Here is a 15,531-nt window from a genome sequence, read left to right as displayed (position 1 = left end):
ACAGCCAAGGTCACTGCTGCCGCCGTCGCTGCGTACAGCCCGTTACACACCTGGAGCCCTTCAGCTGTGGCTGCTCGGGTGGGGTGTAGCTTGTCTTCGTTTTACCTCAACTCATAAAGAGGAATAAGGGCCGGGGGGACCAAAGTTAATAATGATGTTCGGGTCAGACGAACTGGAGCCACTCCGGTGCCGTGCAGAGGGGCCGGGGGGTTCAGGGAGCCCCTGGGAGGCAGTGGGGGGTGGTGGCAGAGCACAGCTCGGGGGCTCCCTTCCCCCCTGGATCCCTTCCCTCCCCAACACCAGAGCATCTCCCCCCCCCGAGAGCATCTCCCTTCTGAGAGCATCTCCCCCCTGACAGCATCTCCCCCCTGAGGGTCCTGGGGAGACCCCAGACCCCCCGGCTCAGCGCAGCGCTGTCGATACCCGACGCTCCGACCTCCAGGATCTCAGGATCGTGGATGAGGCCCAGGACGTCGGAGCGAAGGCAGCGACGCTACGATCAGTCGTGCTCAGCAGCTCAGCAAGTCCATACGCTAAAATATGTTTGCGCTGAAATGTGCTAAATGATTTTTGACAGCCCAGTACTGTCTAAAGCTCGCGGAGCTCTGTAAACACCTCCCAGGCAGTTCAAGGGGTTAAATCCCCGGCAGAGTTTCTTCCCGCGTTCCTTCTGCTGCCCAGCTCTATTTCATGGGTAAATGGACTTTCGCAGGAATCGCCGGTGTCGGCTTCCCAGTTCCGTCAGCACTAAATCTTGAAATCAAGGGATGTTTTGCTTCAGCAAAGACTAAATAAAATCTGATAAAGGGTTTTAGATTTAGCAGCCTGGTGCAGCACAGGCACACCTGACTGGGAGCTGGATCGGATGAGATGGTTTTAGTGCTCCTTGGCTACTGTTTACTGTGATCTCTGGGGCAAAATAATCCTGATAGCTGCGCCTCGCTTTCTCCTCCCATAAAATGGGCATAATAATAAAAACACATCTGGAAAGATGCAAAATTTATGCCATAGAGAGGGTGTTTACAGTATTAACGTTTTTAGTGATTTTTAACAAGTCTCTGATGAAACCATTTTTCTCAAGCTTTTCTTTGGGAGGCAGCTAATTTGCATGCAGTTCAATTGCCTCAAGTTTTGTTTGTCTTGCTGTGCTTTAAAAATCCTGAGCATTTTGGGATAATTTGTCAGCCATTAGTGATATTTTTGTCATCGCAGTCCTGCTTCGTGACTCAGTATTGCACCAACAATGCCGTTGCGGAGCAGGATGCATTCGCAGGCTGACGAGTGCGCGGCTCCTCTTCCTGCTACGCTCAGTGGACGTTTTCTCGTTAGTTTTAACGGGGGAAGGAGCAGGTTTTATCAGAACGTCACCAGGCGCTTAGCAGTTCAGCTGCCCGTGCTCCACCACTGCGGGGGGTTTGCAGGGCAGGGTTTGTAATTTGATTTTTATATTTCAGGTGGAGAAGAAAAACTAACGTTTGTGTTTGGAGAAATCCTTGAGCCGAGTGATGCTGAGATGGAGATACCGGGGCTCGTGCTGCGGTGACCGGGGCGCTGCACCCCCGTGGCAGTAGGAAGGCCCAAGGGCCGGGGTCGGGGGTATCTGCTTGGCGGGATCCCCCCGCCGCTGCCCCCACCCAGCGCTGTGCTGGGCGCGCTGCCCCCCCGAGGCTCGGCCAGCTGTGCTGGGGGGGACGGAGGGGGTTTGTGGTTAAAAGAGCTCAGGAGCTCTCGGGTGGTCTGTGCTGCGGCTCCCCACGTGGCTCGCAGCGAGTCATTTGGACCCAACAGAGCCCTGCTCGGGGTGCCCAGCACAGCGCACCCGGACCCGGAGGGGACCTGAGCTCCTGGAGGGCTCGGCGGGGATAAATGGGAACGGTGTGGAGCTGCGGGGCTCCAGAGGCAGCGGTGACGCCCTCACCCAGCGCCCCTCGTGCGGGGCAGGGCCTTACCCCTGATAACTCAGCTTCGGAGCTGGGTGCCGTGCCCTTCCCTGTCCGTCCAGGTAATGTTTAAGAAAGAAATAACCAGAGTTCGTACAGGCATCAGTGCTCATTAACCACATGGCTCGAAGGATACGAAGTGCCCTGTGTCAGTACTTTCCTTCAGATAAAAAAAAAAACAACTTTTTTTTTGTTGTTTTTTAAAAAACCCCCACAAGTTTCCTTTGAATCTGTCATGGCTTTGCTTTCCAGCCACAACGTGCAGGGGTGCTCAAAGGCTTGCCCAGTGCTGCAGCACAGCTGGGCTGTGGAAGGGCTGTTTCAGGCTCACTGGTGGCTTCAAACATCATTTTCCAACAAAGCCATGCGTGGGAATTATTGTTTCTATGCTGAGAGTATCTCCTCCTGCTGAGAAGAAAATGCACGTTGGACTCGGTGCTGTAAGTGTCGCCCGGACTTGCTGTCTCGAGAGGAGTTCACAAAAGCCGGGGATCCATCCGCATGCGGATAAACTGCCCTCTTGGCTCCTGGCTAGATGAGTTTTGTCCTTCCCTTTGGAGGACCGTGGCTTCGGTGTTCAACAATGTGGAGCAAATTATACCCAGATTCCAGAGTTAAATCTGTGCCAAGCACTTCAGTGGAGCCGGTCGCAAGGTTGACGGTTTTGGTGTCATTCGCAAAGGTCGAGACACCTCTCGGACCAAGGGGAAGCTCCTCTCCTCTCCTCTGCGCCGCTCTCCGTGACTCTCCCACCGCCCTGGCTCTCACCCCTCCACCTGAAGGGCTGCTCTCACCTCCCGCCTGGCATTATTTCTGTTCCTGGTTTGCTCCCCATCTTGCAGTCCTCCACCCTGCCTCTCCCTAAATGGATCTGCCTTTCCTCTGGCGAGCGCTCCCCCTCCAAGACAACGAGCCAGGTTGGAAGATGCCTCCGGAGGTCATCCGGACCAGCCTCCCCCTCACGGCAGATGAATTTCCCCTCCGGTTTCACACCCACCTCCACGAACAGCTGAGCTGCTGCTTTGTCATTCTCCCCCCAGCCATACTGATATTGCTCCCAGGGACCAGGTGGCAGCAGGAGGGCTGGTATATACACAGTGTTCTCTCTCAGGTTGGGAAGAGACTTGATTAAATCACAATCAGGTCCTGACTCCCTTAATTTGGAGGGACCAAATTGCCAATTCCAGGTGTTTTTTTCCTTTGTTAAAATTCTGCTAAGCTGATGGAGTCTCTCTCGTGTTGTGGTTAAACAAGGAATGGGTGGATGAAGTATGTAGCATGACATTTGTGCCTAAAGTCTAACAATTCTTTCTGGTTTTCCATTAACCTATAATGGCTTATGTATATTAATATCTAGGCTTGAAAATAAAGGGCAGAGTGGCCAAGAAGTGAGAGCTCAATACCAGTGGTGGAGACAAGATTTATATTTTAGGAATTGTTCTCTTTCAGCCCTGATTTCAATTCATCCCACCACACTTCTCTGCAAGAGGTATTCTGCTTTTAATATTTAAAATTAAATGTTTGCAGAGTGTGCAAAGGGTGCTGAGCTGCCTGATCAGAGACAAGCAGAGCTCAGGCACCCACACTTCAACCATCAGCGCGTCGGCTCTGCGGGGACGGGGACCACCCCCTCAGCCCGCAGCCCCGGCGCTGGTGCCGCGGAGCCCTGCCCCCCTGCTTCCACCACCTGCTCTCAAAACGGGTCTGAAGTGCCTTTGGGAGCTAGAGTCTGCTCTGGGTTTTAATCATTATCCTTGAACCCAAACCTTATCCTTTGCCAAATTCAGACATACTTTTGTTCACATTTAGATTTCTAATCCACATTTTAAAAATTCTTTTTCTTAATGTCTTTTATGTCACAGAAAACTGCTTCGTCTTGACTTCTGTGTCATATTTCTGGTCTAGGAGTGGGATATAGACGGATCACAGCAGAGGTGATGTGTGCCATCAGACAAAGTGCCCGCACTGCACAAAGAGCCTCCTCCATTCCTGCCGCTCCCTGTGCTGGGGCTGGAAGAGGGACAGAGAAGAAACACTGGGATGATCAGGGACATCTTCACGGCTTCGAGGCAGAATTCCTTACTTAGTCCACGGGCTGGGCCGTGCAGCTCCCCCCGTGACGGGCAGCGTCCCCTTCCTCTGAGCAAGTGCATGCGAGGGGCTTGGCCCGGGTCACACACACACAATGCCAAATGCCTTTTTTTTTTTTGTCTTTGGTTGATTTTTATTTATCAATAAAACAATACTACAAAACATGGGAAACATCTGCATTAAATACAGATCTGCTGTTACTTTGCCAGTTTTTAACCTGCTGTATTTACAGAGTTCTCCCCTACAGACTTTTGGACAGCCGGAGCCCGAGGGGCTGGAGGACGGGGCAGCCCAGCTCCTCCGCACTCCGTAGCAGCAACAGGAGTGAAAAGTCTAGCAAGAAGCGAGTATCTACCTGCTGCTTTCTGCTCTGGCATGAGACAACCTCGTTGTCTCAGTTCCCTGCAGTAGGTCTCCTCTTTGCCCTGCCCCGGGTGCAGCGGGGAGCGGCTGCTGCTGGAGGGTGCAGAGGTCCGTGTCCCACCCGAGTCCTGCCCGGCGGTGGAAAGGATCTTCCTTCTCCACCAGGTACACCGAGCAAGCTGCTGAGCTCCATATTTGCTCTGGTTTTGGGGCATTGTAGTAATTTATTCCCATTCCTGTCGAGCCCACGATGCCTGGCACGGTCGCCTCGTCCTGCCCGAACACGCTGAGGCCAGCGGCGGAGCGGGCAGCGGAGGTACCCACCCCCCTCCCACCCAGACCTGCTCCTCTGCGTACCGAGTGCCTGGGCAGTTTGTCATTTGGGGGGTCAGGGGTTACAGCTGGGGAAAGGCGTCCCCTCCTCAGACAAGGGTCTGGACCAGTGGTGAGTCTGGGCCGTTCTTCCCACAACCTTCCAGGCACAGAGCCAGCCTGGGGCTGCTCGCCCCGGGGCCGCTCACAGGCTAGAACGACTTAACTCCATCAGCGAGAAAAAGAAATATACATATCTGTGTGTATAGATATATATTTCTATATATAAGCTCCTTTAATTACATAGTTGTAAGGCAGATTAAAATTATTTTCTGATCTCACCTGGTATCAAAGGGAATCTGTCCTACTTTCCATGCACACCATACAACGCTGTGTAGGGAAGGTAATTAAGTCTTCAGTAATTATCATACAGGTACTCTAACCTGAACATCCATTGCTCTTTCACACCTGCCGTGACACGAAAAGAAGACAAGACAGTACTCAGAAGTGCTAGGAACAGCAAGTTCCTGTGCTAGAAAACCCGTGGGAAGCGGCAGAGCTGAGCCCCTGCTCGGGACAGAGCTGTGACCTCCCGGGGAGGGGACCCTGGCACCAGACCCCAGCTGCTTCCAATGCGTCCTGCTCCTGTGCAGACTGGGATGACTGGGAGAGATGGGGAGTGAGAGCAAACCCCAGGCAGGGGCCAAGTGGGGGGAGCTGGAGCCCGAGCCCGGGCTGGGTCGGACCAATGACTCTGGACGGTTCTTTCTCCCCCTGTTTGCTGGAATTTGTCTTGGCCTCAGCAGTCAGTAAAGAAGAACAAGTTGGGCTTTTTCTCTCAATATAAAAGGGAACGAGAACAATATTCCCCAGCGGTTCAGCTTCTCTTAAGGTCTGTTATTAGGGCACCAGCCAGAGCCCTGCTAAGGGGCCCTGGGCTGGGCAGCGCGGCGTGTGGGCACAGGAGAGGGCTGACTGCCCACCCCGCAGCCACAACGCTCTGTAACGGGGCGCGGCGGCGGAGCGCAGCTTCTCGAGAACTGCCACAACATTGCCTAAGACAAAATAAGTTTAATCATAATTAAATATAGTTGAAAGAAGTGCAGGAACAGGTAGAGCGTTACTGCTCTGCCTGGGGTCTCCTCAGCCACCAAAGGACAGCAAATCATTTTTACAAAACAAACTTTGATCCTGAATTGATTCTTTTAGTTTTGTCTTTATTTGCCCAGGCAATGGAAACAGTCTAGGACATCTAACTACACCTCCCAAAAGCTCGGGGGTCTTAAAGGCCTTTTTTGCTGTGACAAATGAGTCTGCTCGTCCTCAGGGGCTCAGCCGAGCTGCGCTCTGACAGGTGAGTGCCTCCCCCAGACCCCACTGAAACCCCACGGCACGTCTTAAATTGAGATGCGAGCAAGTAGAGCAGCTTAAAATATTTTCAGCAAAACGTGCTGTTTTGAAAAATCCAGAGTGTATTATGAAGGCATGTAGCTGTCGGAAGGAGCGGGGCTGTCTTTTGATAACGGGTGCTCAGGTTTGTGAGCAGCGGCCGGACTCGCCGGGGCTCGCCGAGAGCCCAGCCCTGCCTGCCGTGGGGCGAAAGGGGTGGCCAGGACGGGGAACAGGCTGTCAGCAGCTCCACAGAGATGAGATTATCCAGGAACGCACGGCGAGTCTGGGAAACAGGCCTGGATGGAAAAAAAGTGTGTGGAACAGGGACATGCTGAAATGTGCAAAAATGCATCCACTGCCATTCTAAACGTGAAGGATTCCAACTTTTGTTCTCACAAGTTCTCATCTTTCAGTTTAAAACTGACCTAACTCAAACAAAAAAAGAGCAAAAATGGGTGAAATAAATCATTATTAATTTCTTTTTTGTTTGAAGTGAAACATTTCTTTCATTTTGGGATAGATGAAATGATATTTGTAGTTTCACATAAAAAAAATATTTTAAAAAGAAAACAAAAAATTCCACTTTCTGTTTATTCCAAACAGTCATTAAAAAAAAAAAATAAAATTGCTCAGCAAAGTCAAATCCATTAGTCACCAAGATCTTGTCCACGCACAAGTGCCGCAGCTCCGCAGACACCCCGAGTCCAGGTGTTCGCAGTCACCGGTTCACCTACAGCCGTTTCCATGCAAGCCTTCAGGGTAACACAGCGTCTCCTGGGACGTTTCTGTCGCTTCTGACACAAATCTGGCGGCGGCAGTACCGGCGCTTGTTTCGTTTGTCGAAGGGGAGCGTGCTGAGGCGTGAGCAGACCTTCATCGCCCCCGCCCCGCAGAGGACGAGGCTGCTGCTCACCCAGGCAGCGGGTGACGAACCCGGGTTTCAAACCCCGAGCAGGCAGGTAGCCCGGGCTCCGGACGGCGGGCAGCTTCAGAAACAGCAGCAGAACCGTCTCCTCGTGTCGGCCCAGCCCCGTGGCTCCGGACCAGGCGTCGTGGTTAATGTGGGCGAAGCTGGCGGTGGCGCTTTGGGGAGGGCAGGGCCCGGCCGCCGCCGCTCCGGAGTCACCGGCCGGGACGGGCATGGCCTCCGCTGGCCCGTGGCTCCTCCAGCGCCGGGCGTCCGCGGCTGGGCCGGGCAGAGCCCCCGCCTCGCCAGCCCGGGGGATGGAGCTTTGCTTCGCACATGCTCGTGCAGACGCTGCAGCGGCCAAACCCCTGCTGGGGTGAAGCACCATGCGGGGCAGCTCTGCAAAGACGGGATCTTTCCCCTTACCCACAAGGGGCTGTTGGAAAGGGCTTCCTCTGAAGAACAGCCAAGTACCACAGATCAAAAATAATACTTAACAAAACCACCCCAGGTTACTCAGCCCAAGCGAGCAGTCGCCTGGTTTTCCGGCTTTTTCCGAGCCAACGTGCCTGCCGCGGGGCTGCCCGGCGCGAGCCGTGTCGGGGTGTCGGGGCAGCGAGGCGAGCGGGGATGGCAGCGGCCCAAGCCCCGGCTGCGCGGCAGCCGTGCAGAAGGGAGGGAGGGGTGACAATAAACCCAAATTATGAGTCTGTCATTGCCAGAACGGCACTGCTGGGGGAGAGGGTGGCCAAGGGCCTCCTCCTGCCCGCCCCCAGCCTTTCTCTCTTTCTCTCTTTGCAGCAGGCACCGGAGGGACGTGAAGCCTCGCGGGGGGCACCGTCTGCGCACCCTGGGAGCGGCCTGGGAGGGTGACGCGGGGGCCAGCGCAGCTGGCTCCTCTCCCTGGCCAGGAGAGACGTCCTGCCCTTCCCTCTGCACCCTCCTCCTCCTCCTGCCGTGCCCTGCATTTCATTTGTGACTCAGCCACTGGCTGTAGCGAAGCCGTCCCTTGCCAAGGCGTCTTTAGAATGACAGAGGATGAAAATATTTCAAAGTATTCTTGGAAACACTCTGGCAGGTGAGCCCTGATGCGATGGTGGGTTTCCCAGAAGTATGTTCAAATCACAGCACCAGAAAAATCTCTGTTCAAGACAGGGCGGCAGGAGAATCTCACCCTGTGACCACTGAACTGTTACTTTTTCAGTCTAACCCAGAAATAAATGAGGAAGAAAACCCCAAAACCCACCACCTTCAAGGGAGAGCAAGCCCCAGGCTGCAGGGAACTGGTTAACATGAACCGATGCCAAACCACAGTGGGAGGAAAGCATGGATGCACCTACCTACACATTTATGTGTGTGTATATATGACAGTTGAAGGATACCAACTTATTTATTCTTGTCTGTGCTCTTACAGTGGACACGCACCGATTTATTTGCACGGCAAGACACAAATTAGCTGCAGTTTTCAGCCGCCCAACGCCACGACACCGATAGCTGCACTTTTCACCAGCACATTGTGTAACACTAACCCGCACGTGGGAACAATTAGCACGGAGTGGCTCTCTCCATTTATCACCATCCCAAACAAAAAGGTCATCTCTTCTGCCAGCAGCGATGCGCCGGAGCAGAAGGCAACAGCAGCACCTTCATTTGCCGCCTCTGAGCCTCTATAAATAGGCGTTTTTTTGGCAGCTGGCCCACAGCTACCTGGCAGGTGCCATTGCACAAATGACTCCACGCAGGTCACAGCTATGACTTGTTTGTTTTTTTCCAACATCTCTCTTTCTTTCATGCTGTTATTTGTACCAGGGAAATACAGCAGGCTAAAAGCTACATGTTTGTTTGGTTTTTTTTGTTTTTTTTTTTTTTTACATACCACAGTAGAAACAGTTACCGAGTTATATTTGTCAGAGTCACAGTAGTTTATGCATATTTGCTATTCACAGACTGCAGAATATTGCCAATAACCTCACTGGTGGGGACTGACAACACGGAGATACATGCATTCATGTGAGACCATAATCAATGATGTCTATACTGTATTAAGCACATTCATTTTTTTTTTTAAACACCTTCCAGTAAAATCGATTCCTTTAAATTTGTAGATAAAACTTTTTTTTTTTTTTTTTCCACAATTACGCACAAAATAACCTGTAAACAATTTGACATTACACTTATGTACAAGTGAACCACGTTGGAAAGTAGAGAGGTAATTCAGTGGGTGCCACTTAATCTACATCAATGTGCAACAGACTGACTCAGCCTCAGCAAAGTCATTAAGTGCTTGTATGAGGTCCGAAAATGTAACATGAGCAAGGCCCCGAAGAGATCACAACGTCACCAAACCCCCCTCTAAATCCTGTGTTGGCTGGGAACATATTGCACTGGCAGCCCTCGCTCCCCCGAGGCGGGTAGGTCTGTCCCAACCCGAGCGCCCGGCGGAGCTCGTCCTGCGAGCAGGGGAAGGGGCCGCCCCCCCATCGCCCCCACGCCTCGGGGCCAGGGCGGACACACGAAGGGACGGCGGGGAGGATCCCACCCCCACCCGAAGTCCAACAATTCCCACCCGACCAGCCGGGCCTTGCCATCCTTCTGATTCGCGTCGGTAGGTTTTGTCTGTTTAATTCTGAATTCCGCGTTTTCGTGTTTGCTTTATCATTGCTATAGTTTAAAATCTGTAATATCATACTTATAAACTGATTTTTTAGCTAAGTGATATCGATGCCAAGAAAAATAAAGAATGTCTTTTTATAATATAAATAATTTAAAAGTGCTTTTTTGTTCTTTTTCTATTAATCTACAAAACCCCGTTGGGGCATAAGCTATCCATAAGACTGGACAATTATTTTGTACCATGATATACATGGGGCCTTATGCATAAAGTACTCTGAAAGTCAAGTCCACGTGCATACTCGCAATGGTGGAAAGGGCTTCAGGGCAGGGTAAGACATCGGAAAGTTTCCTCCAGCCCTTCTGGGGCTAGGAGAGCAGTGTGAGATACGGCTGAAGGTCTCGGTTACGTTATGGTCATTGCCAATAAAAATCAACCTTGTTTTCTCCTTCAGCCCACAGCTTTGCAAAGAAAATTAATAAACGGACTCACAAAACTAGAATTAAAACCCCAAAACGTTCTCCAGAGTGCTGTGAAGCCTCTATTGGGTGTGTGCAGATTATTTAGGGAAAAAAATAATTTGGTCCCCACGGGTCTGTGTAAACTCAAATGTTCTCCCCCTGTCTCCCCCTGACACTTTGAGTCCTGCTCAAGTGTCTGTCTTGAGGCATTTGGCCCCTTGGAAAACATATTTCTGGCCACGGAAGGCGTAAAGGCCAGCGGGGATCTGTGTAGCTGTGATGGGAGCTGAGCCGAGCCCAGCTGAGCTGAGTCCAGCTGAGCTGAGCCCAGGCGGCAGCAGCGCTCGTGGCCAGGACAGTGCCCGGGGCCCCATGCGCACCCAGGGCTGCGGGGGGCTGGTCACCCCCCGGCCAGGCGCTCGCCCGTTCATCCACCTGCCACACTCCTCCGGCCCCGCGTCCTACGCGAAGGTTAAGCAAGGCTGAGCAGCCCCCGGTAATTAAAGCCTGGCTGTGCAAGGCCGTCACCCAAGGACCAGACCTGTTTGCCACGCGTGGAAATGATGAACACTGCGAGCAACCTAAGTGCCTTTGGGTTTTTGTTACAGCTTAATGGCTTCCTCTCATCCTCACTGAGGCAGGTGCCCATTTTTCTTGAGAAAAGGTGTTTTGGGAGAGTCTCAATCCCACTGAAGTCAATGTAAGTTTTCGAATGAGTTTCAACAGAACTTATATTTGGTCTTTGTTATGCGTGGAAAGTAGCTCAAAGCACAGTTTCCTCCCCAGATATTTTAGAAAGAATAAAGTCCTCTGTTAATCGAGTTTCATTCTGGTTTGCCACCGATAAGTGACCAAACATGTCCTGGGGACAGACACGGGTTCTCTCGCTGAAACAAAATAGAATTGAGCTGAATATTTCTAAAGCTCAAGGCCCAGCTACCTTCTCGACAACCTGTTTTTCCCATTTCTTGTCCCCCCGCTGCACTGCAGCTGTCTCCCCTCTTTCCCTCGTTGCCTTGTTCCTGTGGGTGAGCAGAGGGGGGCTGCAGCCTCCCCCCTGCCCAGCCCCAGGGAGAAGCCGAGGAGGGGGGAAGGTGCCTGACGTGCCGAGCACCGGCCGCGTTTCCCTGGTGCTGCCGAGCCGGGGGCTGCTCCGAGGTGCCGTTTGGGCACCCACCTATTGCAGGAATTTCTCCTGCCCCTTCTAACAGCGAGTGGTGCCGCATCCTGCAGGCGGGGGGGAACGACCTGGCCCGAAGGGCCCTCACCCCGAGGCGCACGGATGTATCTGCCTGTGTACGGACCTGTACTTCTGTATAGGTATAGATGTACATGGATGTGTGCATGACATTATTTTGGGGAAAAGCTCTTCCAGAGTTAACACATCACCCTCCTGTGATAAGAAAAATCACCATTTCGGTGCCTGTACAGACCCCACCAGCAGGAGAAGGTTTGGTTGCTCCTTCCCGACCCACGGCCACCCGCAGGTGAACTCCAGGGCCACCGTGGCACAGCGCTTTAATCACCCCCATGCCTGTCTCTCCCTGGCCGAGGTTCCTCCACCCTCTGCCCGCAGGCAGGGTCCCATGCCCGGTGGTGGTCCTGTGCCTGGTGGTGGCCCTGTGGCCACCTGACAGTGGCAGAACAAGGTGCCCGAAGCGTGGCTCTTTGGTGGGGCGCGGTTCTCGCCGTGGGGCGCTGGGGGTCCAGAGAGCAGCAGCGAGGCAAGGAGGGAGAGGAAGGGACCTTCCTGTGCAGCACTGGGCACTGAGGCCAACCCCCGCGGGGAGGGTGGGCAGCTCCCCCCATCGCCCAGGGGCTCCTCTGCCACAGAGGCCGCGGCACCTCGAGCCTGCCAGCCAGTCTTGAGAGCAAAAAGCCACGCAGCACAGCCCCGAGCCCCTGTTAAACCAAACCACCTGCACAACAAGGGCAACGTGACGATGGAGCAGAAGGGGGTCCCTGCAGCAGCGCAGCAGCGGGAGGTGCCGTGAACACCCACGAGTGTGCACACACACGCCTGGGCACCCGCTCCCCCCCCAGCGCCGTCTCGACCAGCAACGAGCATTGTGCTTCCCAGCAGGCTTGGCCTGCCCGTGATTACTGAAGTTCTGAAGTTTAAGACCTTTTATTTTTTTTGTGTAGCACTGGAGAATAATCACCATTTCATCTAAAACTGAAGACTTGAAGGCCACATAAATCAAGCCCATCCGGGCGCATTTCATTTGGTCTAATTTTTCTACAGTTATTAATCATCGTGCAATCCCGTGCACCCTGAACGTCAGTCTGGGAACACACACGCGCACACACACACACACCCAGCGCCCGTTCTCCCACGCTGTCACATGTATTTTATAGCCCAAATATTTGTGATATTAAAAAGAGGTGGGGAATGATCTGGAGTGGTGGGAAGGACAAGGTTTTAGCTGCAGTCTGCTGCTGAGGAAGAGGGGTGATCCACCCCGAACCGCACGCTCGGCTGGAAATCCCGAGGCAGAGCCCTGTTTGTTCCCTGGGTTTGTTTGCTGGGTGCCAGAGCTGGGGGGCAAGATGCAGGAAATGTTGAGTGGGAAAAGAAAAATGTTAGAAACGAACCAACAAATAACTAAGAGGAGCCAGATCTGTGGATCTTGTGCAAAACGTTGATTTCCACATGAAGTGTGAGCAGAGGAGCAGAGGTTCTGCCCAACCCGCACTTGAGTGTGAGTGAACATCTTAAAACCTGAATTGGTTCTAGAGCCTGATCCCAGAAGTGCTGAGTTTTCTCCCTGAGCCCAGCTTTCCCCAGGTCAGAGCCTCTATTTCACAACCCTCGCTCCGCGTTGCCGACACCGCACGTTCACCCTAAGAACAGCACCTCAGCAGAGACGACACCGAGCGGCCACATCCCAGCCCTGCTCTCCACAGGCTGGCGTGTACGGCCGGGAGGGTTCCCCCCTACAGCCAGCTCACACTTAGGGGTCACTCCGGACAGGTATCGCTTCCTTTCTTGCTGGTAAAATTTTCACCCTCACCAACAAACACCCGCGTAAGGTCTGCAGCTGAGCGCGGGGTATGAACCTCTGCCTGTGTCCTCGTGCAGACCCAATGGTTCTTCTGGCAGAACCCAAACGCCCCAGGCGGGTGCGTGGGCACAAGGGAGCCCTGCTCGCACCAAGGTACCACCTCACCGAAACCACACAAAGATCAACCGAAATGATCTGTGCGTACTTGACATCAACTCCCACAGCAGTCTCAGATTTAAGAGGGGGGGAGCCCTGGAACCTGCAGGACGCTAAGTAAGTCAGGATCAAATGCTTTGTGTTGCCAGCACTATCACTTCCCATATTTATATATAAAATCTCCTTCTTCCTGTGCCTATAGAAAATGAATAATTTATCTCAAATCCTCCAGCTGGTTTGTTCCCCGCTATGGCCAAGATAGGTTGGCTGGAGCAATTCATTTTTCCATCACTCTGTGGCTCGCCCACCCCGGCAGCCCAAGCTCACCCCCGAGCCCAGCCCCACTGAGCCCAGCCTAGCCCCACGTGTACCTGCTCCAGGTTTTGCTGGCCTTGGACACCTGCTAACACCCAGCTCCCGGGCCCTCCCCACTCTGGGCAGCCGTGCTCACGCCTCACCCGGCAAGGACAGCTTGTTGCACCCCACAGCCCCATTCCCCTCCCTGGGGGGCCGCGGGCTCTGGCCTCTGGCTCTGATCAGGGCAGGACTGGCCTGTTTGCTTCTGCACCGGCCAGGACACGGCGCCCACTCGCCCTGCCACCGGGGCCAAACGCTCCAGGCACAGGCGAGCCCGCAGAGCTCAGCCATCCTGGGCACGGCCACAGCGAGGAACCCCTACGGCTTCCAACCGGGACCGTCACGCCTTGAGCCCACCGGCACCGGAGAGCCTTGAGAAACACGACAAGAGGCGTGGGGAGGACACGGAGGGAACGAGATCTTCAAAAACAAACAGAATATTTTGCTGACGGCAACAAAGACCCACACGCTGTTCCCTGGGCTCCACTGAAATGGATTTACAGTGTCTCAGAGAAGGGGAGGGGGGAGAGAGGGAGCGGGGAGAGAGACAGTGAGATGGGTTTTTCTACTGTTCAGCCCTCAAAGACCTGAAGAAGAAACAGAACATCCACAGATTGCTAAAAAATGCTCTTTGCTGAGAAAGTGCAGTTATAAGGAGAGAGCCAGAAATTCTTTAAGCAATATATATTGATATATATATACATATATATATACACAGAGATATATATACACACATATATATATATATGCACATATATATATACACATGCTTAAGGTAAACTGTCATGGCATAGCTTGTTTCTTTGAGCGGGGTGCATCCCTCCAAACAAACGCACTGCAGGGGGAAGGCAGACAGCATGCAGCCCATGGACAGCCCGGGCACCGCCTGCTCCCGGCCGGCTCCCCGCCGGCACCCGCACGCCAGCAGCTCTTGGGGTCGGTCTGGTTGTGCCCTTAAGGTACTCAGCTTGTGTAAGACTCAGAGTTTACAAATAAAAGCATTTGTCATTGTGCTTCCACCACTGGAAAAATATCGTTACCCTATGACTATAAATGTTAAGGTGAAATAGGCAAATTAGGCAGTACTATAGAGATGGATTTTTTTTTTTTTTTGTGACCTAACAAATAATTATTGTCGGGAATTATTTTCATATCACTTAGAATCTTGCTCTAATGGTAATAGGTCGTGTGCTTTCCCCACCCTGAGCCTATAGGTGGTACTTCCGCAGCAGTTCAGATTGCCAGGGATGTTTCCTTTCTGGAAACCTGTCTGGGATTTTGATCTTGAGGAAATCCTGGATACATTTTTCTAGCTCCTCCTCAATGGAGAGCTTCTCCTTCACCGCTTTTTTCTTGCTGGAGTTGGACTCCCGGGAGCCGGAGGTGAGAGTCCGGAGCAGGTCGCTCTTCCTGCGGATCTCGGACTGCTGCAGCAGCTGCACCGGCCCCTTCTTGGCCGGCCGGTCCAGAGTCTGTATGTTGGGCTGGCGGGTGACAGGGCCGCAGATGACGGTCTCCTGGGGGGAGCTGGCCTCCGACTGGCTGTCGCAGCTCGAAGTTGACAGCTCGTTGCACGACGTGCCGCTCTCTCCCTCCTTGTCGCCTTTGCCGTTCTTGCAGCAGCAGTCGCAGTGGGACGAGGACCACCGGGAGGGCTCACCTGCAAGGGGAACAAACGAGAGCGCCCCGGGGTTACCGACAGCTCCGAGCCCCCCGCCCGCACACAGAAACAGGCTCCTCACCCACCACCCAGACCCGGGAGAGCCGGAAGGGAGGAAACCCCCCGGTATGGCAGGAGCTTTCCTGAACGTCACCACAAACTGCCAGCAAAGCCCCCACCCGCTCTCGAGGAGGGGCTGATTCCCATTAACGCTGGAGCTCCTTCATCCGCTCCCCTTGCACGTGTTGCTCAGACACCCGACACACATCTGAAAGT

General features: G+C 53.4%; 1 protein-coding gene across 3 annotated transcripts in view; it reads right to left on the bottom strand.

Moving 5' to 3' along the window:
* Nucleotides 1-4,162: 4,162 nt before the first annotated feature.
* The window catches only part of KCTD16 (potassium channel tetramerization domain containing 16), a 91,245-nt gene continuing 79,876 nt past the window's right edge, over nt 4,163-15,531 (bottom strand). For all 3 annotated transcript variants that reach the window (XM_074915748.1, XM_074915747.1, XM_074915746.1), the window contains exon 3: nt 4,163-15,255. In XM_074915748.1, coding sequence (XP_074771849.1) covers nt 14,804-15,255 — 452 coding nt within the window. In that variant the 3' untranslated portion in view covers nt 4,163-14,803. The remainder of the gene's footprint in view (nt 15,256-15,531) is intronic.

Source organism: Athene noctua, chromosome 12, assembly GCF_965140245.1.
Source record: "Athene noctua chromosome 12, bAthNoc1.hap1.1, whole genome shotgun sequence".
Classification (NCBI taxonomy): domain Eukaryota; kingdom Metazoa; phylum Chordata; class Aves; order Strigiformes; family Strigidae; genus Athene; species Athene noctua.
This window is presented reverse-complemented; position numbering and strand designations above follow the sequence as displayed.